This window comes from Python bivittatus, unplaced genomic scaffold (genome assembly GCF_059951505.1).
Source record: "Python bivittatus isolate LINGU-HERP-01145 unplaced genomic scaffold, Pbiv_v1 ctg000700_np1212, whole genome shotgun sequence".
In the NCBI taxonomy this organism is placed as follows: Eukaryota; Metazoa; Chordata; class Lepidosauria; order Squamata; family Pythonidae; genus Python; species Python bivittatus.
In genome coordinates, this window is record NW_028277098.1 from 55,995,320 (window position 1) to 56,020,084 (window position 24,765).

Sequence of the window (24,765 nt, forward strand, 5' to 3'; positions counted from 1 at the left end):
TGATTGCCTAAAAAATGAACTATTCTTTGAACTCTTTTGTAAATACTGTTTCATGTAAAAATTGTTCACACAAATATATAAAAACGGACCTTACTGAAGTATCAAAACTGCAGTGTTTCTACACATGATGTAAAAGCATGAAATGTGATACAGGCGTAGTTCTACACACCCTACTCATTAGAAAAATCTGAAAGTTAACATTTGCATCTCTTTCAGTGAGGGCATATCCTAAATATCATTATTAGATTGCTTCCAAACAAATGAGTTAGAATTTGATGTACACATGGCTCATAGTATTCTGGTTACTAAAAGACTGTTTCCCTCTAGAAAAGTGTGGAAGGGGTAAACAATACTAGCTTTCTCTCTCCATAAAATTTTGTTATACCCGAAGTCCTACACACCTTTTATCTGAAAACTCTGAAAGTGGGACATTTCATACTGAACAATCAGAAATATACTTCCAATGAAGATCAACATTTTAGCATTGTATGTAGTGACGGATGTTCCACTGTTTCTTCAGATTTGGAAGCAAGGAGCAGGGCAGAATTCAATCTTCATTTATTAGCAAGTGAATGCACACTAAGGTTTCCATGTACTTAGCATTATCCATTTTAATAATGCTTACAAGAGATGCTGGTCCATCTTCATAACATGAATCTATTTGTGTGCACTGGAAATTCAGGTTACAGTGAAGTTCACTTGTTCCATGTGGAGAGAAAGTTGTACGATATTCATGTATGCTCAATTCATATCTAGTGATGACAATAGCGCATACCTTTTGAGCTTAGATAGTGTAACCATTATCACGAGATCACTTTGATGATTAGTTAGAAATCTTAGTTGGAGTTAAATGTAACAATGTGCTCGCTTGCCTTTGTGGCACATCAACATGGCACACTACTGATCCAGAGTTTGCACTGAATCCTCTGTTTCTCAGGCACACTTCAATGTGACTTAAAATTTATAAAGACCTATAAAGTTAGGTCTTAAAGTTAGGGTCATTTTTTAAAAATTGCCACACCCTTCTCAGTTCACTTATTCATTTCAGCAGCATTTGAAAACTTTATATTTTATATTTTAAAATTTGCTGGGAGTCAAACACCACTAATTTCCTACACTGTGTATTTCAAGAGGTGAACAAAATAAATTGCTTAGTTGATATACAGATTCCTTCCCATCATATCTAGTTCTTGCATAAAAAATGTCAGCAGTGATGCCAAGATGGATGGTATCTGCCCTGAATTTCCAAAATATCTCCCCCAAAGGCACTCATGTTTTGGAAACCATATTATTCCATGGAATATTCTCGCCTTCCAGGAGTTCATAATCTGTACTCATCCTCCTTTTTCTGACCCCACTCTTTATTCAAAAAATCCAAGAACCACAAACACTGTAGTCAAAATTAGGCAACCAAATAACTTATATGTAAGTTGGTTTTGTGTGTGTGTGTGTGTGTGTGTGTGCTGTTTAAGCATATTTCCTTGGCAATTAACTGATCTTTTTGCTCCTTCTTGGCAGATGGCATATTGCTAAAACATATTTCCCCACACCAATTTAATTACCTCATGATGTAGCATATATACACAGGGGCTTTTGATAGAACATTATTTATTTAACAAAGGAAAAAAGCCATATGGGGCAAAGTGCATCAACAATTGTATTTAATTGCAAAAAGTAAAAATTGACCTCTGCTCTCAACATATAAATCTGACTTATTTACACTCTTTACAGCCATTTCCCAATATTTACAAAAGGTTGCAATATATTACTTTATAATTGTTCATAAAACTCTGCATGAATTGCATATTTACATTTATATGAAAAATTCCATAATTTGGACTACATGGATATTCAATATACACACACAAATAACTATTTCCCAGGCACCCCTGAGCCTTTATAACATATAGCATTACCACTATTCTGTGCATGGACAAATGATATTTTAAAAATGCTCAAGTCTTTAAAACAAGAAACTTGAGTATTTCCCTTAGTCAGTAAAAGAGCAGATAATTTTGTTTCTTTAAAAAAGTCATGTCTTCCAGGCTTTGCTAAATTGTACATTTCCCTAACAAATGAAAAATAGAGAAATTTTTCTCTCACAAAGAAAAATAGAGAAATATTCTGAGATGTAAATGCCTTCCATCAAATGGTAGCTGAATTTCTAGTGAAGATTTTGTCTTTGTAGGCAAACAGTGGCTCCAGGAAAGTCTAACAGTGCACCCCTAACTTATACCACCAGCTCTGTCAAAGTTATGAATTTTAAAATTGCCATTCTTTTTGAACCGACAACTCTCTTCCTATAAATATGAATATTATCTACAACCTCTCCTACTGTGTGCAACAGAAACTCCCTTATGATTTCCCTGAAATGGTTTAGAAAATTTTACAAAGCCTGTTTGGTCCTACCTTGATCTCAGGATTTGAAAACTGAAATCTTAAAGCTGCTATTTGGGGGTAGAAGGAACACCGTGGTGATCTGAACACCAAGTATCCATGGATGTGGGTGCATTTAGGCAGCTGGGCAAGCCTCATAAACGCTGCTCAATCCTACTCATTTCTTCAAACCATTATATCAGCTCAATTCACCAATGCCATGTAATTTGCCCAAAGACGAATCTTTCATTACTATGCAACTGGCAGACAAAATCTATATCTGGGACACTGAACCTAGCCAAGAAACACACCAGCCAATGCCATCCTTAGGACTGTACTCACAGGATTTAATGAATGTTTTGTAAATACTGCAGCACAACAGAGCAGCTAGGCTGCTTCTCCAAAAGAGGCAAAGAACAGTTTGACCAATATACAGTGAATATCGGACAGGAAATCTAAAGGATTTTTCTGCAAAAAATCTATCAATATCATGCAACAGAAGAATATTACTGGGTGGCAAAGGTGATGAAAACAGCAACAAAGTATACATATATTCATCAACAAATGCTCCGTAACAGCCTTCGCCTGCCTGGTGCCTTCCAATAGTAGCATGCATTCCAAACGAAACAACTAAAGGTCTTATCTAAGTAAATGCTCTTAATCAGCTGAAAATCAGAGAACTTGGATCTCAGATTCCTCTTGAGCAATTACTTCTGCTTTTAATTCCTTGCAGCTTGTAGAAAAGAAGGAGAAAATGTACTGGAAGTTTGAAAACAAATGATGTAAACTCCAGAGGGAATGAGACTTGGACATGTGCATAGCACATCCTAGACCCAGATCTGGAAGCCGATACAAAGACAAAAGTGCACGTGGAAAACCAGAATCAAAAAGTAGAATAGATACATTATCCCCTGTCTAATACGCTAACAATATCCTGGTCTGTATTTGAAAGTGAAAAAAACAAACCCTCTTTTGGAAATATTTGTACCTTTGAACAATTGTTCTCCAGGGACCCTTAGATTGACATAATACTCATCAATTCCCTGCTCTCCAGCACATTATTAAACAGTGAGCATCATTGACATAAATCTCTTAAATATAAATATTTCACTACCAAAACAGAAATGAAATCCATAACTTTGTAGATTTAAGTGGTCTTTGTCATCTTCTGAAATGCTTTGATTTTTTTTTTCCTTTTGAATTATTTGTATGAAAATCAAAAATATGATCAACATGCAATTCAAAACGAACAGTATCCTCTGGGTGGATGGATCTACATTCATCCGTGGTAAAAAATGAATGAAGAAGAATTTAGAAACCTTCTAGCTTTTTCATTAAAAAGAAAGAAAAAAGAAAAACATCCAAAGTATAGAAATATCAAGCAAGGAATTCCACTTAGGGAATTGGGGGGGGGGGCTTTTCATCCATTATCTATACATGCCTTCTGAGAAGCAAGTGCTATTAAATTTAATGGGGCTTATTCGCATATAAGAGTATATAGGAAACATTAATGAAAAAGCAAGCAACACATTTGTCCACTTATATAGCGATCATCACACACACACACCTTTAGTAAAATATTTAGCCCTGATACTAAGAAGATTTTTTTTTCTATACAGACTTAAAGTTATATGGTGTGAAATTTCTGTTTCAAAAAAAAAAGGTGAAAACAGTCAGCAAGCACTTAACATCAGTGATGCAGATTAAATTCCCACCTTCTAAAAATTTAAGCTTCATAGTGCTATCACTTATTTATTCACAGATCCTTTAAACATCCATAAGACTAACTTATTACCATAATTTAGTCTCTCAGTACCCCAATTAGTTATGCATGTTTGCAGTCAGAAACAGAAGGAAATAAACAATGTTTGTCTGTTGGCACTATGCCCATGGAGAATGGGGTCATGATTCTGACAGGGTCCTTTAACTGTTACTCTGCTGAACAATTAATAATTAACTGAAATATTTTTAAAAAACAAAGATCTTATTCTAGTCCTTTCTTTAAAACTGTCCTCTGCTTTAATACAACTCTGCTTTTCATTTGAAAGGTTGCATTTTAATAAAAGAATCCCCCAAAGCACATAAACATGTACAAATATGCACACTAGCCTCACTGCTGGCCTGAGTTCAGCCTGACGCATCTGCAAATTATCTTAACACAACAGGAACCTAAAGATTCACTCAAGGGAAACACCACTACAATTTCAGACAACACATGCTGGAAAGTAATCCCATCTAAAGACACTAGATAGATGAGTTCACAAAAAGTATGAGGAAATGCAAAAAGTTGGGAAGGGGATCAAGGATCAAACATGTATTCTAAGAAAATGCTAAAGGAAGAGAGAATGCAATTAATGCTCAGAGAGAATGGCAAACATATTCATGGCACACATTAAACATTGCACATTCCAAACCTGCCCACAAATTATCCACCTCAATTTTAAAAAGATATGGAGAAATTCAAATGAAAATTTTAGAAAGTGCTTTCAAGATATACTTTCCCAAGCTCAAGTCAACCATGATAACAAACTAAAATGGTGACTGATTTGGAGTGTCCAACCCAGACGCCCTCCAAAGGCTTAATTTTTAGAAGAAGATGCTCACCATTCTCACCAAGTCAGCCCTCTAATAAATTTGGCTCTTTGATGCACATTACTCATTTTGGAAAAAAAATGGATTTGGCATTCTACTGACTTAGTCCAGGGAAAAGCAGTAAGAGTACATATTTCAGCATTTATGAAAGGAGATAGAGAAATAAATTTGCAGGATGCTTTTCTCTGTCAAGCATACAAACCCTACCTCAGCCACACACTTTTGATGATGACTACATAAAGTCATGCTGTGTTCTTAGGTGGAAAGATAACATGATTTTTTTTTTTTACTGGAACAAATATTATGAAGATGTGTCATCACAATACAGTGAAAGAAAAAAAATGCAGCTGTGGACCAAATTCCTGCATTCAAACTGTAACACAGGATAAGAACCTGAGCAAATGCTTTTCTCGAGAGACATTTTTAATTTCTCAGTCTCCACAATATTTCAGTAGTTTGCTCTTTTAAAGCAATGATCCAGAGACAGATTCATCAGCAGCTCTGACATTACCTCCTCCAGGATGTCTGGAAAGAAATATTTTGAGATAACTTTTTCTGCACTGTCAAGAGGAACAATGTTCACAAACAGTACTTTACAGAACCTTCCCTCCACAAAATCCATCAGTCAGCTTTCAAGAATAATTCCACAAAAAAATAGAGAAAAGAGGTCTTCCAGTTCCTACCAAAACATCTGAAAGACAAGCCAGTGACTTTGAATAAAATGTCCTTTTAAAAGTGCATGGCTTTCTTCATTGCAGATGAGAAGGGAAAACTTATCACTGGAAACTGTAGCAGTATCATCCCCATATTTGTTGTGTCTGATATTGAGTTCTTACACTTTGAGTTTTTAACTGGCAGATCCATCACAAACAACAACGGGTTCAGATCCTCTGGAGTTAAAACTTGTTGTCCAATAATCTACATTTGTAAAACCTTTGGAAGAAAAACAACAACACTAGATTATTGTGGTTTATTATTGTATGATATTGGAGCTGATGGTGCCCTGAAACATCCCTTCACTCTATTTCCATGGTATATAAGTACTTCACCAAGCTTCCTTGCCAATATCTTACATAATAGTAAATCATCCATATACATTTTCTGGTCCTAAGAGTAGGGTACAGCTTAAAGTTAATCAGTTTGTTAAGGCTTAAGCAAGATTCCTTTGGTAGTATCAAAGACTAACAAATTATTTCAGTATATGTTTTCATGGAAACAATTTCATCAAGTGGCTTCAGTAAAACAGACCTAAGAGTCTTCCATCAAGAGTCCACAACAAAACATTCAGACGTCAGTACATCCATCATACCTCTAGACGACATGAGTTCACCCCAACCCACCCCAAAATGGCCTGAAACCTGTGAGACCCCAGCATTCTTGTATGACAGCTTGAGGATAAAAGTCCATGTAATTTTTAAAAAAAGAATGGATGGCTGGTGCCTGAAAAGACTGCCCACCCTTTGTCTACCTGAATTTATTTTTCCACTTCCTAATACAGTGTTTATACATAAGCATTTCTCTGTTGTTGCCCCAGTTCTACATTCTCTTCTTTGAGCTGCAGTGATCAATCAAGTTACGTTTGCCCCAACCTTGTACAGCAGTGAAACAACACTATTTACTATATTGTAGCCTTCCCATAAACAGCACTTTGCCTTTTGGCTGCTGCAACAGACTGAACACAAACTTCCTATAATGCCAAATGCAATCTTCTAGGGTGGAAAGCTAATTTAGAAAACCACACAGTGTATACAGAGTTCATGTTTTTCCCAACAGATAGGGTGTGGAATATATATTTCTCTTTTACTGCATCATAAAGCTTAAAACATCTAACGAGGCAAAATGTCATGAGCTACAAGCCATGACTTGCTTTTTTCCAGCATTAACAGTCACAACAGTTACCAAACAGTTACAGGTACATTTGCTGCTTGTAGGATAAGCTCCTATTGCTATATCAATTCTCACCAATATCTCCAGCTTCCAGCTCTACCATCAATGTCTTGCAGTGCTCTCTGCACAAGAGAGAAGGAATAACATATAAGATGAGCCGACCACTTCCTACCACAAAGGTGCTCTGCAGTCTGTATGACTGAAAAATAAAAGAGGAAGGAGATTCCATTTTATTTTAGCCAGACCTTTCAGAGTTTTACTGGAAAAAAAAGAAAACATCATAAAATTGAATTCAGAGAAAGTGAAGACACAGATAATGGTTTTTACTCTAGAGCTCCTCTGCATCATCAAAACAGCCAGAGCAAAAAAAAAAAAGGTACCATAACCATCATCCAAGCATCTTGTCAACCAAGCGGATCTGAAGCTTGATGCTCTCCAGTGGTATTGGCAGGGTGGAGTCAAAATCTGCAAGATGGCAGCACAGTGTTGCAACCCAACCCCATCCTTTTTCTAATATGCATGACACAATATACACCAAATTAGTCACCCCAGTTGCCTATCTTATAGGTTTGAATAGCAGCAACAAAGTGGCCAGGGCTTTCTCAGCAATTGCCTCCAAAACATAGGAGGGCTACTAATCTGCTGATTGAGGACCTCATATTCCATCTGTCTTGAAGAGGTGGCTATTTACTGTTTGTTTTAAACCGCCTGCCTTACAAGGAAAAAGGGCAGCCCGGCACTGGAATCGCCTTCTTCCTACTGCTATAACCAGCTAGGCTAAAGACCATTCCTCTCTCCTCACAGAAAACAGGAGGAATAACAGTTCCATGAGGAAGAAGAACAGAACTATTGGCCCTGAAGATGATATCTTCTGCCCATCTCTGGGCAGCCATTTCCTTCCCCACTGACCCTTTTAAAATAATGTTAGCACTAAGAACATGTTTCTCTTTAATCTTGCCATCTTCCTTTCTTTCTATCTCACATCTTTTTTGATTCTTAATCTGAGGGCATGAAACCTTCTAGTTTTTATTACTGTGTAAACCATTAACAGAGCCTTTTAAACTTAAATACAGAGTATAAATACTTTTTAAAAATAATTCTTTTTCGGCCAAATGATCTTGAAGTAAAACTGTATTTGAAAAAGAAGTACAGAAATATTTTAACTTTAAATACTAACCTTATCTTGAAGCCTTGGATGGTGGACAAGAAAACAGCTTTTTAGAGAAATGGCCTTTGGAAACAGCAGTGAAGAGAAGATGGGAAAAATCTCTTGCAGAATTTGAGATTTATTCAGAGGGTTTTGCCTATAAGACATTTTAGAGAATAAGAAAGAAAGCAGATATCTCACAATGGCATTGCTACTGAGTTCTAAACCACTTCAAAAGAGTCTTTATTTGCCATCCTAAAGAACTATGTCTGACTTAATTCGGCAGATATGACACAAACACACACACTCACACCAAAGCAGATGTCAGTGTACTGAGAATTCAATAGCATTTGGATTAGAAAGTGGACCTTCTTTAACTAACTATAGATCACCTATCTTCTCCAAGAAAATAATACAGGCATGGAATCAGGAGATTGGTGTCATCTATGATCAGATATAATCTTAAAGTTTCTGTCTTAAAGGAAAAAAAAGTCAAGTTAATTAGCAAATGAAATGCTGAAGAAGGAAAACAAAGAAAGGCGTCACCTAGTCCAGCATTAACTAACGCCACATGGGAAAAGCTTTGGGAATCCTAACTTACTCATCATTCTAGGAAAATGGAGGGCAGGGAAAAATGAGAAATCCCAGTGTGGAGACTTGTCATGATTCATACTGAGATACTATGCACCCGAACTGTCCATCATAAGTTCATTAAAAAATACAGCACTGGACGAATAGGGAACACTGTATTTCACAAATATGGAATGCCCAAATATGACTCAAGCATAAACCATTATGGTCCTGCAATATTTATGCAAACCATCACGTTCTTCCAACCCAATGCCAGAAAGCATGTCAGCTGGAAGACTTACAACATGAAGGAAAAAGACTGATGTGCTGCTAACAAATGCCAATCACATTTTCTTGTAACAAGAAATTTAACCTTGAACTGAACTTTCAAACAAACACAGATTTTCAAAAGACTTCTTAAACTGAGTTCAGTGGAACCTGGGATTCCACAAGAACTTGATGGGGCTCCATGAGTAATTAAGGGGAAAAAATGTTTACTTGAATGCAGTCAACTTTCTATCACTAGAGCTTTGCCTTTGATCAGAGGTTCTGCAATTTTTAAAAATAACTAAGAGGATATCTAAGAGGTTCCACGGCCAGAAAAAAATGGAAAACTCCTGCTTTAGGCTGAGAAACTATATAAAGAGATACTCTAGAGAATGGAAACAATAAAAGAAATTCACTTAAAGCAGACTAGAGATGTAAAAGCCTAGAGGGGAAATATGGAAATGGGGGGGGGGGGGAATCAGTCTTCCTTTTTCTATGACTTTTTGCTGTTTTCAGAAAAATTGGGAGTGTAGAGGAGAAGGACTATGAAATATTTCATTTGAAATTATACATAGCATGATTACATTGAGAATGATATTGGTCATTGTTTGAAAACTGTCAAATGAACTCAAGATACTAATATGTGAAACACTACATAAGCTTGTCTTAGTACAGCTAAGCCTTCAGTTTTCAGAAGCCCATCAAAATTATAATCAGATTTTTTTTTAATTTGATTTTTGAACCTGCTGACCACAATAGTACTCTGGTGATTAATAGGGCTGTGCAGTTTGCAAATGATTTGGAAGAAGTGCTTTAGTCTTATGTAAGCATGAAGAGGAGTATGGTGGGGGGGATAAAAAAATCAAAATGGCAGCCATGTACAATCACAGCTGCCATCTTGACTCTCACACACACACTGAAATCCCTGAGCATAAGTATAGTATTTCTCTGCTATCAGATAAAGTAGCCATATCCTTTTCCAAGCTTCCACATGAGCTTGAAAAAAAGATGTCTCTCCTTAAATAACTGATTCATTAAAGCAACTCTTAAAGCAGTAGCATCTTTTTGCAGGCTCATGGACAGGTGCTGTATTTGCATGATGTCCGATGTGCTTCTTCCATGTAATTTTCAAGAGTGCACAGCCCTATCATTATCAATTAAATAATGTTTCTTCTGGCAAAATGCATATGCTGCATCTCGGTTCCTCTTCTTTTTTTCTTTTCCACATGCTTTATGAAAAATGGTGCTTTCAGTATCTGTTTTGCTTTTTGCCTTCCTGCAGCTCCTAAACAGGCAAAAAGATGCTACATTTCTTAGAGTTTAGCAGCTTGTAGGCCCATACTCCATTTATAACAAAAACTAAAAACAAGTTCAAAATAAATTCAATCAATATATATTTACTGTCTTCATATACTATATTTTAATATGTTTTCTAATTTTATACATCAAATGTATTTCTATAAACAAAGTACATTTTGTTATAATGTAACAAAATAACTTTAGATATTGCACAAAATGGAACATGTGTTTTGTTTCAAACTTGAATTCTAGAAGTTCACCTGTTCCAGCCTGGTGGCAGTCTGGATGAAAGTAAATCTGGAACAATTTCACTGTTCCGGGTTTGGACAAGAGTTTCAGAAGTTCCGTCCATAAAAAACAGTGGGATTCAGTCTCAGAAAGAGCTTCTTTGGCTACTAAAAGCTGGGTGACCATTAGATGGCAGCAGGGAGTTGGAATTTAGTTTTCTGTATCGACAGGCTACCTTAGGCTGCAATATACTGTATGTGCCTCCTCCCCTCTGATTGCTGGGAACTGCCCTCCATGCCCATTTTAGCTTAAGCTGCATGAGATACCAGACCCCCTTCACACAGGCAGCTGCACACATACAGGGCCAAAACCCCTGTCAGTTTTATGTTAGGTCCTTATCTACGGAGACTGAACACTGTGGAGTCCTTGGGGTTCTCTGAGCTTAGTTCTTTTCTTGCAAACGTTTCATTACCCGGCTAGGTAACGTCTTCAGTGCTAGAATGGGATGGGGTCTGCTCTCTGTTTATATACTGTGGCCTGCCTTACCAGTACTAGTGGGGGTGGGGGTTTTGGTTTGCTCCTCTGGTAGTTCCTTGATTAGCATATGTTTACTGCTTGATGGTGTGCCTGGTGGTAACCTTTGCTTTGCTGGGTGATGACTGTTGGTGAGGCGATTTTCTGGTCTTTTGTCTCTTTTGAATAGTATGTAGATGCTGTTTATTTCTATGTGTCTGTTAATTGCTGCCTTGTCTGAATACCAAGCTTCCAAGAATTCTCTTGCACTAAAATGGTGACAGTTTCCCAGTTAAAACTATGGTTAAGTCTGTCCATGTGTTGTGAGATTAAGGAGTTTTCATCTGAAAACTGAACACTGTTTTGAAGGAGGAGTAGACCTCTTCTACCCAGGCAGTGATTTTAAACTTAGAAAGAGAATCAGGTTTTGCCAGTTATGCATTGCTGGTTCTGCTACTGCCAAAAAATACTGACCATATTTTTATTGCTTTTATCCCTTGGGGGGGATGTTTGGAGGGTGTCATTCGGCCTATTTCACAGGTTACCTCCAGATACCAGTGCCCACAATCAGTCTCTGCAAGGACTGCAGCTCTCTTGCAGTACAACTCCAAGACTGACTTGCTTGTTATTGACAGTTTCTTCTTGCTTTGCCCTGCACCCCTCCTCCACATCTGTTAGCCTGGTTGACAAGTCATAGCCATGGAGAAAGAATAGGAGAGATCCCCTTGTTCCCTTTCTGTGCCTGTCAGCTGGAATATTTCTGAACACTCTTCTGAAAGACTGTATCCTCTGAAAGCGGTGCACCAAGAGAGCTCCCTCCTGGTTCACCTCTGCACCCCTCTTCCATGCCCGTGACTGTCAATTGAGCTATTTTTGGACAGGGGTTTAGTACTCTTTCAGAAAAGTGTCGGGCCCACATCCAAAAATACCCCAACTGATAGGTCACAGGCACAGAAGATCTTGCCCAACCCCTCCCACCACATGTTGAGAACATCGCATTTATTAACCCACAGGTTCCCCACAGGAATATTTGCAAAAAACAGCAAAGATACCAACCTTCCAGTTATTAGAATTCAAAATTCAACTGCAAGAGATAAGACAGCAATCCTAGCAGCTAGCAGCTAAATCCTAGCAGCTAAAATAGTACAGAACACACAAAACACTCATTCTGTCTGGAACAGCCACTTTTCAGCTTCTGCTGGAATACAATGACCCCATTCGGGATTCTGTCTGGGAGAAACATCCAAAACCATGCGTGTTTTTTCTATGCACAAACTATCCCAAACCAGTTCTTCCATGCACAGAACATTTTGCACATCCTTACTTCATAGTTACAATAAATGTTAAAAATTAAGCATTGTATATATTTTAATTAAACCGCCCAGAGTCACTCTACAGTGAGATGGGCGGTGACAAATTTGAAATATAAATAAATAAGTAAATTTCCCCAAAAATTCCTTTAAAAAAAACAAATTTTGTTTCAAAGTTTCCAGAATTTTTGTATTTCTTGGATAGACTGGAATCCAGAAATCATCTGAACAGTACAGTAAATATTTACTGAAGCCTATCAGCAAGGTAACAGTGATCTCTGTTCTAAACAAGAGTCAAAGGTTTTTGCACAACCTCGTCTGCAGACAGAGCGTGATCCACTAGCCCTCTATAGGTGGGCATGCTCCACACAGTACAGGTTACAGGTTTCACAGCATAAAAAGTACTTGTTTTACATTGTACAGTAGCACTTAGCAGCTGCTACATAGTCTTAGTATAGCCTCTAAACTACGAGATTCTCCAGAATGAGAGGAAATAATCATTTGGTTGAGTTTCATAGCCCACCACTAGTATGTGATTCACTTCCCAATTTTTTTTAAATCAGTGTATTGACAGGACCACTTCTCCATTTCAATAAAGAAAGATCACTCCAAAAATAAATAAGAAAGTTATGGGGATAGCAACCGTACATCCTCTTTTCTAGTGCTGTACCTCATCCCTCCTCCTTGCTCTTCATGGCTCCTGAAAGTTGCATCACTGAATATCAGCTGGGGTTACTGCTGAGCTAGTTCTAGGGAGGCAAGAGACCTCTAATAGTTCAAACTCACCGGAAAACAGGAAATGGAGGTTGCTGCCTGGAACGGCTGCTCCATAACTCAGCTGCCTCTTCTTGTATCACAAAATCTGTCAATTCGGAGTAGAGGGACTGAAAATGTTTCATTTCAGCATAAGAACGATACTGTCCTGTCTGATGACAAAAGGATGACATTGCCCTTTTATTAAATGCCTTTCCATATGTCCAAGGAGTTTGCCACCATTTGCCAACCTCCCCCCCAAAAAAATTGTGAAGCTACCTTGATCAAGAGAGGCTGCCCTTGCAGGATTTTTTCCGATAGCTGCCTAAGGTCAACTGGAGCCACAAGGGTTTTCATGGAACAGCAGCAAGAGCACTTCGCAGTTAGAGACATATTCTGTCTACAGTCTAAGCCCCACCACTCTGGACATTCTTTGGAGAAGGACAGAAGAGATTTATGAACTTTATTCAAAATTTCACTTAAGCAAATAGGAACAGATTCCAATCATTAGCACTTCATTGTTAACCCTGCTATGGAGTATCAGGTAATTACCAATATTTTCCAAGACTAATTCATGAAGGAAAAACCTTTAATCTCAATATGGGCCACATCAGAAACAAGCCATATTTCATAATCTACTTTCCAGTTGCGCTTAGAATTTGGTAACCTCTGATAATGCTGGATCCTTGATAAAGGAAGGAAGGAAGGAAGGAAGGAAGGAAGGAAGGAAGGAAGGAAGGAAGGAAGGAAGGAAGGAAGGAAGGAAGGTTTACATTTTTGATAATCAAATGTAAAACTGAAGTGTGTAGCTTAATTACATGCAAACTATATTTAGGTATCAGGGCAATGATTCCTAATCAATTTAATTAGAACAATAATAATTGCACTGCTGCAATGAAATGAAATGACAATGCTTAACAATCCTTTTGGGAAATCCTTTTCTTTGACTAAAGCAGCTTAGCTCAAGTGGCCCTGTTGTAATACTACACAACAACCTAAGATAAATAAGGCTTTATCTTGTAAAATCTCCAATGTTTTGTTAATAACGGAGTACTTAAGTAACTCATTCAACATAGAGCTCTCTGTATATAAGAAGATTATTTCCTATATGGATCTATTATCCTTTTGCAAAGAAGACACTAATAATATCCAGAACTATATTTAAGAAGATAGAGAAAAGATGCCTCTTCCATTGTTATTCTTTTGGGAAAGATTTCCTCTCACACAGCATAAAAAATCACAGTAGTCAATTATTTACAGCTTGTTAATCTGAATTCTTGATATGCTACCACTGGATGTATACTAGAACAATCATAATATGATCTGTTTGTAAAAGTCACATTCAAACCTTTTTAAAAAGATACTTGATCATAACCTTGCATTTCTCTGAAAGATAATATTTTTAAAAATGGCTTCCGCGTATACTTCTGAAAAGACATGTCTTTCTTATTCATCATCCGTAACTTTAATAAAAAAGGAAGAGGTCAGGAAATCCATATAGCAAGGATAGCAAGTGTCTGACAAATTTCAGTCCCTATTGCTATTTCTATTGTAGCCTAAGTGCACGCTAGGACCAAACAGTGGACATTCATGATAAAAGGCAACATTAAAATGTTCCTGATCTGTTACTCTTTGAAAAGTGTTTCAAAAATTTTACTCAACTTGCTTGGTTATACTTTAAACTACACCTCTTAGTTGGACAATTCAGAGGTTTTTGTTTGCCATAATAAACCACTTGGGTTGACAGCCAAGTAGAATTCTAAACAGACATTTATTTATTTAAAAAAAATAGTCTGAACGTTATGGTTGGGAAGTGGCAAACTTCACAAAAAGTGTAGTGGGAAGGGAAGGCTTTGTAGGAATTTGGGCAGAGAAGGAACGGGTGACAGAGAAATAATTGTCTAGGCAAAGACAATGTAACTACAGAAATACACAAGGGAAAATGAATTGGATCTTTATAAAAGTATTCTTCTATTTTTCCAGTTACACTCCTGCATTCCTTTTAGATTATCACTCTGCCCAGGCACACTCAAGGGTTATATGGGTTTTCAGTGTAGCATGCTTTGTATGTGATCAGCTTGTAGATTTTCAGAAAAGTGCCAATATTGTTTCATGTTGTAATTAAAGTACATGCATTAAAATGTACAGTTGTAAAAGTAATTATCCTTGGCTAGTGTCATGGGATGAGTAAAAAAGCACCAGTGAAGGGTGAATTTCTTGCCCTCATTCCATTAATGACAGCTCTGTGTAAAGATCAATCCTTCTCAATTGCTTTATACTCACAGATTTTCATTATTCTAAAATATGCTTCTATAACACACACCTGCAGAAAAGTCAGCACATACATATATGTTCTATCCAACAATTAGAGTTGAAGATTATGGCAGGGCTTTTAGAACTCTGGCTTCTTCTCTCCACCATCCTAGATTAAGTGTATGAGCCTCAAACTCTGCTTGGGTGGGGAATCTTTAGCTTCCAGATGTCAAATTTCCAACAGCCTCAGTCAGCTTGGCCAATAGCAAGGGAAGCTAAAAGTTGCAGTTCAGCAACATCTGGAGGGTCACAGGTTTCCCACCCTTGTCTAGACTTTGAGGGACAAAAAGTGAGAAAATCAGCACACATTCTGCAAGTGTAAAGACAGCTCTCAGGTTCCCACCCTGGTCTAGACATTACTGACTTTAATATCACTCTAGTGTTTTGAGTATTTAGCATCCCTTATTGTGATTAAGGTACAGTTGTTGTCTGTCATCATAGCTTTTTTCCATTCTGTAGAACATCTGACACATAATAGGCAAAGTAATTTTCTTCCTTATCCTGTTTTAATTGATCTAATATATGAGCCCTACAAAGGAAGGGTAATAAACCTGCTTGATCCTTCACAGCACCACCTAGATTAAAAATATAAATTTGGTAAATAAACACTCTATTCTATATTACCTTGACTGTGTTTCTAGACAGCATACATTTCATCTTATTTTTATATACTCTTTAAGATTGCCAAAATAAATTTTATATCTATCTATCTATCTATCTATCTATCTATCTATCTATCTATCTATCTATCACCTACGTACCTGAATTTCACCCTGAATTTCCAGAACATTATGTTGTTCTCTGTTGGCATTTCAATGCTAATAAATCTTGTTTCATTTCAATTGTGCATTTGACACAAATAATTAAAATCTCCCACTCCCCTCTATTACTTTCTAGTCAACTCTGTTTACTGGTGACTGGGGTAGGGGTGGGGACTTTTGTTCACATTTATTCTTTAATTAATTGTGCTTGAAACATTTTTTATGAGTGACCTCAGGACTTCTATTAAATGGGGCAGAAAGGTAGGATATACATATATCCATCATTTAAATAACATTTCAGATAACTATATCCTACTAATCAACAAAACAGGGAAAGTAACACATTTATGAGAGCAATTCAGCAAGAGAGAGAAAAGAAGACCGTAAAAAAGTCATTTCCTGAAAAGATGCCAATTGTCCTCTGTGGCTGAGGTGACTGCTTCCTGCTGAAGAAGCAGAGAGGGTATGAGGAATATAACCAGTTAGATCCCAGGATGTGAAAGAACAGGAAAAGTTAATAGGAATCTAAGAATATGTATGAATCTTTGAGTACGTTCCTTTAAATAATTGCTGAATGGCAATGTTTCAAATTAAATTTTTTTTGAGCTTCCAGTGTCAGCTTCATACATGAGCAGCATGCCAATGTTCTAAATTCTTAACATTAAATTAACAATATAATTGGAAAAAGTTTTGAGGTTTCCAAAGTTACAATTAATTTTTTATGACAACTGAAATGTATTAACAAGATAGAAACAGAAAATGGAAAACTCACAAGAAACCTGGAACAATTATCTGGATTATCCTGTTTTAAAAATCAGATGATTAGTTTTAAACAATGTTAAATTTGTATCCTGTCATCTTAAGCTGCAATTACTTAAAAAATATATAGCAAAGGCTGGTTTTCAATTCTGTATGTTGGAAGTGTAATATTATGAAGGAGACATTGTCTCATATGTTTGGGACCTATTCTATGTCTTGCTTTACTATCCATAAAGTTGTCAATGTGGTGTCAGGAGGAGAATTCAGAGTTAAAGATGTGAATATGTTGTTAAATTATATAACAAAAAATGAAATGTATCAAAGAATTAAGAACTGGATTGTTCAAGCATGGTCTGTGATTCAAAAGATGTTTTTCTCTGACCTTGCTATACCTGATTTAAACCCTGGACTGAAGATACAGGTTCACTTTCTACATACAAACTGGCTTTTTAATCAACCGTGCGGAAAGTCTGATCAATATCGCTCCACATGTTAAAGGTTTAATTTGCTGAATTGAGCTTTTGGTTTCATAGTCATGGATTTCATTTTTGCTTGTTTGTTTTATCATTTCCTTTTTCTCTTCTTTTTTTGTTCCTGTTTTATTTTTATGCATGTAGTTAATGTTTCTCTTCTTTTTTGTTCATATATTAAAAATATCCAGTGTGCCAGATAGGAAAGAATGGATTTAAGGTACAGGATGCAAATTTCAACTGAATATTAGAACTTCTGAATATTAACCACAGCTTAACAGTGGAATCAATACCCAGAGAAGTGATGAACTTCCCTTGTTGAGATGTGTTCAAGTGGATAGTAACCAGCCATCTATTAGGGATACTTTAATTTGGATTTCTGTACTGGGCAGGGAGTTCGATGCGATGGCTAAATAGCCCCTTCCAATTCTACAATTCTACAATTTTATGATTTTATTATATATTAAACATATTGGCCCCACAAAGGGATTTTGGTCTGACATTTCTCAGAGTGTATCACAATAAAAATTGTAAGGAAATTCAAAAACCATGTGAAACTGGTGTGCTTCAACAGGAACCATTGAAAGATCCTACTACTCAGGCCATTGACTGAGGTATCTCTAAATATGGCTGTTTCTGCCCTAGACCAGGTAAAGAACATTACCCAGAAACATATATACTAGACAAACAAGCCAGAACCAGTAATCATCTCCAACTCCTGGCCAAATGCTCTTATCACAGCAATAGCGTCCATTCTGAACCAATGTAATTCCATATGGCTTAAATCTTGTTACACATTTGCTCAAGTAACCAAAACTTTAGAACTTTTCTGCATATTAGGAACTGAGTAAGCCCAATAATTCCATGACTACACCACATGTTTTCCAAAGGTTGGCTCATAGTTCAATTACCCAAGCAGCAGAAATTGTAATATGTATCCCACCCTGCATAGCTTCAGTAACAGTCCACACTTTTTCTTGGCATGACTAGGTGCAAATATTGTGCTGCAGAGGGCCTTTCCATGCCAAATTGTATTCTTACTTCCAGAGAAGAAACATTTGCTGATAGAAAATGGAACCAGTATATGGCTATGGCTATCTTTGCCACATGTATGTTGTTGAACAAATGCAGCACAAGGATAAACTATGATAATATAAAAAGGAGAGAATCTCTCTAGCTGAGCTCAGCTCCTGGTCAGCCTACCCAGCTTAGCTTTTTGAGAACAGACAAGGTTTGCTAGACACCATAAGGATTATGAACATAGAGCCTGCAGGGATTTTAAAAAAATTAGTATAGCCTGCAACAATCTGAACTGCTCAAAAAAAGCCAAAGAAATTTTACAAACAAACTCTAAATAGCCATGCTGTGCTTTTAATTGCTGTCTTCAATTCAGTCATTGCTCTGCATTAATATACATCAATAGATACACTTTGGTCATAAAATGTAAACATTATTATAATGTATGGAGTGATTATTCTGCCAGAAGAAATTGCATGAAAAGCATTAAAAATAAATTTTATCTTTCAATTAGAAAAATTAAATGATGATTCAGATTCATTACAAAGTAGAACATGGTTCCTGCCTTCATTAAACATAATAACAACAACTAATCAAAATTTTGGAAAATCAACACATCATCTCAGTTAGATCACTGAGCCCTTGAAGATATATATTCTTCAACTTTGATGACTTTAGAGTGACTGAGTCACTGAACTAACAAAGTCCACTGAACTGAGAAGAAATGTGAGCTGCTGACACTGATACCCTGAAAGAAAAACAGACCTTTTGACAGATTATATGCCACTAAGTTGGTGTCAACTCTTAGTGACCACATAGCGTAGATAGATTTTCTTCATGACTATCTGTCCCTAATCTGGTCCTTCAAGTCTTCCAACAATGTGAGTCTTTTTATATATAGTCTTTTTATGTATAGGATCTTTTTATATAGTCTGACTTTTTAACTAATGTGGGTACTTATATTTTTAACTGTTTCAGGTTTTACTTTAATTGTGAGCTGCCCAGAGTCACCGTCCGGGGGAGATGGATGGCATTGTTGTTGTTCAGTCGTTAAGTCATGTCCGACTCTTCGTGACCCCATGAACCCTATCGCGCCAGGCCTTCCTGTCCTTCACTGCTTCCCTGCGTTTGCTCAGTTTCATGCTCATTGCTTCAGTGATGCTATCTAACCATCTCATCCTATAAATAAATAAATAAATAAATAAATAAATAAATAAATAAATAGTATTTGTCACCACTATAAGGGACTGATCTATCCCAACTGCACAGTGAAACATTTTCACCAAAAATTAAGACGAAATTATTTACTTAGCCCTCTCTTCATCCTCCTTTTTTATCACCTGCCCTAATTATTATTTATTCATTATTGGTTTAACATCTGTACCATCTTTTGACTGCCTTATCTTTGTTTTTAGTAAGTTAACTATTATTTATAAGTAAACGGCATTGATTTTTTTTAATGGAAAGCAGTACAAAAATACTGTAAATAAACCAATTTGATGGCATTCCTGTCACTTATAGTTTTCAGGCACTGGCAGAATGTAAAAGAAGACATGCGTCAGCAGAAAGACTTGAATTTGATGCTCCTGGTACGGCCACCTCAGAGGAATAGGATGTTAAAGTCATTTAGTAGCTACAGCAAAGACTCAAACTTTCGTGTTATGTAGTTTTAATAATTTCTACAAACTTTCTCAAACTCTATTCTTTCTTTTAGCTCTTAAAATTTCAGACAAAGGCTAGAAACTCAGTACATAAGGCTCAGACATGAGGAGTTAATTAAAACCACAACATTCTTAAACCTCAGTTACAAAAGTCACAAGAGGTTAGTATTGTTAGCCTCAAATCACCTCGGCTGCAAACTAGATGTAAAACTGCACTTTTTTTTTTTTTTTGCTACACAGATGCCTGCTATATGATTATGATGCTTACAATTCTGAAGCAATAAATGAAGGAAAGTGTCCTCCCAGGCTGACAAACCTACTCACTCCCTTGCCAAAATTAGCAGCCTTACTCTATGTACTCACATCTAAAAAAACTTCTCTCTATGTTCAGAATGGAGTTATTCTGACCCCTAAATCTGGATCAGGTAGGTCAGCAGAGGACCAACAAAGAAAAGAATACAGAGGAACTATAATCTTCTTAAAGAGGGCACACTTGCCTGCACTTTTGGGAAACCATATCTTAGGCCATTTTTCAGAATGACCTAGAAATATAGCAACTACAAAAGTTGTTTTCCAAGCTCTGGATTTTTAGTACGTAGTGAACTAGTGAAGAACAGCTTAATAATAATCTGTTGCAGAATGTTCAAGTGTTGTCTGTAAAACTGCTAACAACTTTTAGAATAAGTCTCATCTCAACTAAGCACTGCACAGCAACCCTTATTTTAGAGTAAGATGGGCAATACTCCAAAGAATAACTCATGTAGAACCATCTGTAAACCTGATAAATACAGTAAATGATCCTAAATGCAAAAGAAGAGCTTTCAACTTTCCAGATTCCCACAATAATGTGTCTACTGACAGAAATTACAAACAAACAATTTTCCTGCTGAACAACTGCCAAAATATGTTAAAAGGAACTTGCACCGCCCATCTTTAAAAGGGCAGGCTGTCCATGAAAAACTATGTCCCAACACATGTGTCCATTATTAGGCTCCAGATTATAATAAGAAGGGCTGTTTACAACGAAATCCAGCATGCTTGGCACCATTTTAAACCCTGATGAGAGCTCTGAGGCATCAGGCTATAGTTCACACCAGAGTGGTAGAAGATGCTGCAGCTGGATTTATGCAAGAGGACAAGGTTCTCTTGGGGCAATATTATTTCCTGGTGGGTCTTAGAAAGAACATATTCACTTGCAATGGGAATCTCTGTGCATGTTCTAGAGCAGAACTAACTGAGATGATCTAAATGAATTTAGTAGGAGAAGGCCCTGGAAACTGGCAGGGAGTCAAACACCTCAGGCTAAAGGCAGCTGCCAAAGAAAAAGATTGTTGCTCCAAACTTTTCCAGCTGAATAGATATTGCTGACCCCACCCTTGCTCATAAATTAGGACTTGGAAGTATTGTTCAAGGGTTCTGAAATGCAAAACAAAAAAGCAAAAACAAACAAAAACAAAAACCACTCTTAACTCCTCTCAAACCACAATCCTTCAGATTTCAATTACTGCTTACTGCCCACAAGGAACTCTGTTCATGGGCCAATGTAAAATGCTTCACTGGCACTTTCCCACATCCTTTTAAATCAGACACCTCTAAAAATATCTGAGACTGTTTTGTTGGGAGCCAACACTATTTTTCACCTGACAATTACTGTTTTGCATTTTCCAAGCAATTTCACTGAGGGAGGTGCATGCATGTCAAAATACGTAATTGATTCTGGGTTGTATCTGCTGTATCAGAGCAATTCAGAAATACTGCTGGCATATGATCTTAAAGGACACCTTCAAAATCAAGTCTCAGTCCTCACATTTTAAAGTTTAAATTAAGTCCTCAAACAAGTCTATTTCTCTTTGGGATTTATAAAATTAACAGCATGTGGGCATCACCACAACTGAAACACATTTAAATGTGATAGAAGGATGGGCCTTTTTCCCCAGAAACAAAGGAGAGACCTGAAATACAAGTTGCAGTTCTGATTCTGACACCCTGAATGAATTAGACTGACCACACTTTTCACAACCAGTTTGGATGATGACACCCAAGGTTTCTGATTCCAGACCACTGAGCTTTCAACACTTTTGATGGGATGTTCAAAGACAATGAAAATATAACAAAGGGAGCTCCCACTTCAGGCATTACACAATCCTGCCTTTTTTCTGCTAACTTGAACACAACCCAAATATTAATGGCAAGAAAACAACAGCATTTGTAGCAGCTATGAAGTGACTTCTCCCATGCTGTTTCTTTCAGAGATGGCTATAATATCTCCATATAATGCTAATTTACAACAAAGCAGCAGCTTCTTCCGAGAAGCTCACAGAATGAAAATGGAGAACAATAATTTACTCTCCAGTTCAAACTGAGTTAAAACATTCTGACCTTTTACTAAGTATCTTGGTGATGGATAACAGCAAACACTATTAAATGCTTTGTGGCAGATAATTTTGAAAACATCTAAGAAGAGCTGAGGGAACAGATTTTTCTCTATTAACCTCTTCATTTATTTATATCACAAAATAAGATCTATGAATTCTACCACACTCTTGAAGGAGATTATTCACATAACATGTAAGAGAAACAGCTGCATACGCCTACGGTAAGAATGCTGTTCAATAAGGAATGAGTTAACCCTTGAGACAACCTGAAAAATCATTGCCTTAATATACAGAACTACGCATCATCTCTGATGTCACTTCTCACCTAACAACACGAGAGGGAAAATCATTTCTCAAAAAAACAAGGTATTAATAAGAATAGTTCATTTGGGCTGCAATCATTGATATGCCTACTAGTGTTATGTCTCTATGAACAAAATAGAATTTCCTTCCAAGACATGATTTAAAAAATTAGACTTTAAGTGGTATATTTTACATATAAACATGTGTAATGACCCGAGTGTTGTATGTTGCTTGAATGAAAAGTGATAAGGAGGGCTGTCCCTTCAAGCAGACAAGTAACTTACTTAACATTTTTCATACTGCCCTTTTCTCCTTCAAAGTTGCTCTCTTAGTTTAGTTCTTTATTATAGTCACTGACTAGAATACAACAAATCAACAGCAGACAGAACAGAATAAAACAGTACGATATAGCTTCTTCTTCTTCTGTGCAATTCCAGATACACCCTACCTTTCTAAGCAGGCAGCTGGAATTGCACAGTCGAAGTTGAATTCTTCTTCTCTTTTCATGTAACAAATAATCTCTCCTTTAAAGACAGAAGTGATTTGAACACATTTATCTTCAATACATTTAGAGAGTGGCTCCAGAAATAGAAAGTATGAAACCAATTAGGGTACCTTTTCTGGAGGAAAAGATACAAACCAGAATCCAGTGTGTGTTTGTTCATTTTTTATTACTATAAACATCAAAAGTCCATAGAAGTGCCACTATGATACAGAATGTAATCCTATTCAAGTGAGTCACTGAGAGGAGGAAACTTCTTTTTTTCTGATTTGTGATGGTTTAAGTGGCCAATATTCCTAGGAATAAACTTTTTCCCTGATTATGTGTGAATGCAACATTCTAAAATAATAATGTTTCTATTTATCCTAATTGAGAAGGCACTATAGCTGTAATGACTTTTCAGCTATGTTCAATTCAGACAGTTTTACCCATGTTTGTACTATATCTTGGTGGCTTATTATATCAGTGTTATGACCTTCTTGCAAAAAATGAAAACTGTTGACTAATTTATTCCAAGTTGTTTTTACAGTGCCTTCCTTGTACATTTCAATCACTGAAAAGTAGATCACCTGCTTCCCAGTGCAATTAATTGCTTCTTGGACAGATCCTCTTTCTGAACCCTTTGACTTAGTTGTCATGGTCCAAGTACAAATTAAATGTTGCCAAGTGGAAAATGTCACATCAGCTCTCCAAAATTAACCTGTTTATACACATTGGTAAACAGTAGTACAGTGAAGTTATACTACAGTGATCATATAATTTACCCATATGCATAAACAAGAATGGTGGAAAACCAAGTTTTCCAGGACTTGAAAGCTTGATAAAATTGCCAGGAAAATTAATATAATGTTTCTTGTGTTCCATTAAACCTGCGAATAGACATGCCAGAATAATTTTTTTTAAAACTGTGTGATAAGTAAAACATATCAGGAAAAGCTTCCACTGCTAGTCTCTCAATTATACTGACATCCATTAGGGGAAAAAAAAAAAGAACTGTGCTTTGGAGTTGGCTGGAGAGAGGGAGATTATTTCAGGAAAAGCAGGACATAAAGTAACTACCAAATCAAGTCTATTCAAGTCTATGTATAAATAAAGCTTGAGTATAACATACTGAAAATGTAACCTTTCTAAAGTTATTTCTTTTTTTTTAACTTCTTGTACAAACTGGATCAGAAATGGCATAAGTGTAACTCTGCATAAATTTGAGAGATACAAATTCATTATGCAAGATTTCAGTAATAACAGGTTAGGTTCCACTCTTCTAAAATGCAGAACTGAATTAAACTAGTTACTCATCAATAAGTCAACACACCTAAATGTATAAATCCTCAAAAGGAGCCTCTGTTTATCCTTTTGAAACCAGTCAGAAAATAGTTTTAGCATAAGGAAAAGCACCTTAATGGATTGCCACACTGTATAGTACACACAGCATCAGAACATGGTCACTGGAGCTAATTTGCTAAGTTTTGTTACAAAAAGAAGAGTGTGGTAGAATTAAGAGGTGCTTAGTGCAAGCAGATTTGACTTTAACAGTTATTCTCCTTTTGCTTTTTACAAAAAGCAGAACACAGTGTTATTTTAAAAATGGAGAACCGAATAGTGATTTTTGTTTCTTTATGCCATTTGCATTTATTGTGTGTGTTACCAGTAGAGCACTCTGAT

General features: G+C 36.6%; 1 protein-coding gene across 1 annotated transcript in view; it reads right to left on the bottom strand.

Moving 5' to 3' along the window:
- Positions 1 to 1,644: 1,644 nt before the first annotated feature.
- The window catches only part of CUNH6orf89 (chromosome unknown C6orf89 homolog), a 29,121-nt gene continuing 6,000 nt past the window's right edge, over positions 1,645 to 24,765 (bottom strand). The window contains exons 4-8 of the mRNA XM_007422989.4: positions 13,222 to 13,373; positions 12,976 to 13,115; positions 8,033 to 8,159; positions 6,931 to 7,054; positions 1,645 to 5,901 (exon numbers count right to left, since the gene is read on the bottom strand). Coding sequence (XP_007423051.1) covers positions 5,816 to 5,901; positions 6,931 to 7,054; positions 8,033 to 8,159; positions 12,976 to 13,115; positions 13,222 to 13,373 — 629 coding nt within the window. The 3' untranslated portion in view covers positions 1,645 to 5,815. The remainder of the gene's footprint in view (positions 5,902 to 6,930; positions 7,055 to 8,032; positions 8,160 to 12,975; positions 13,116 to 13,221; positions 13,374 to 24,765) is intronic.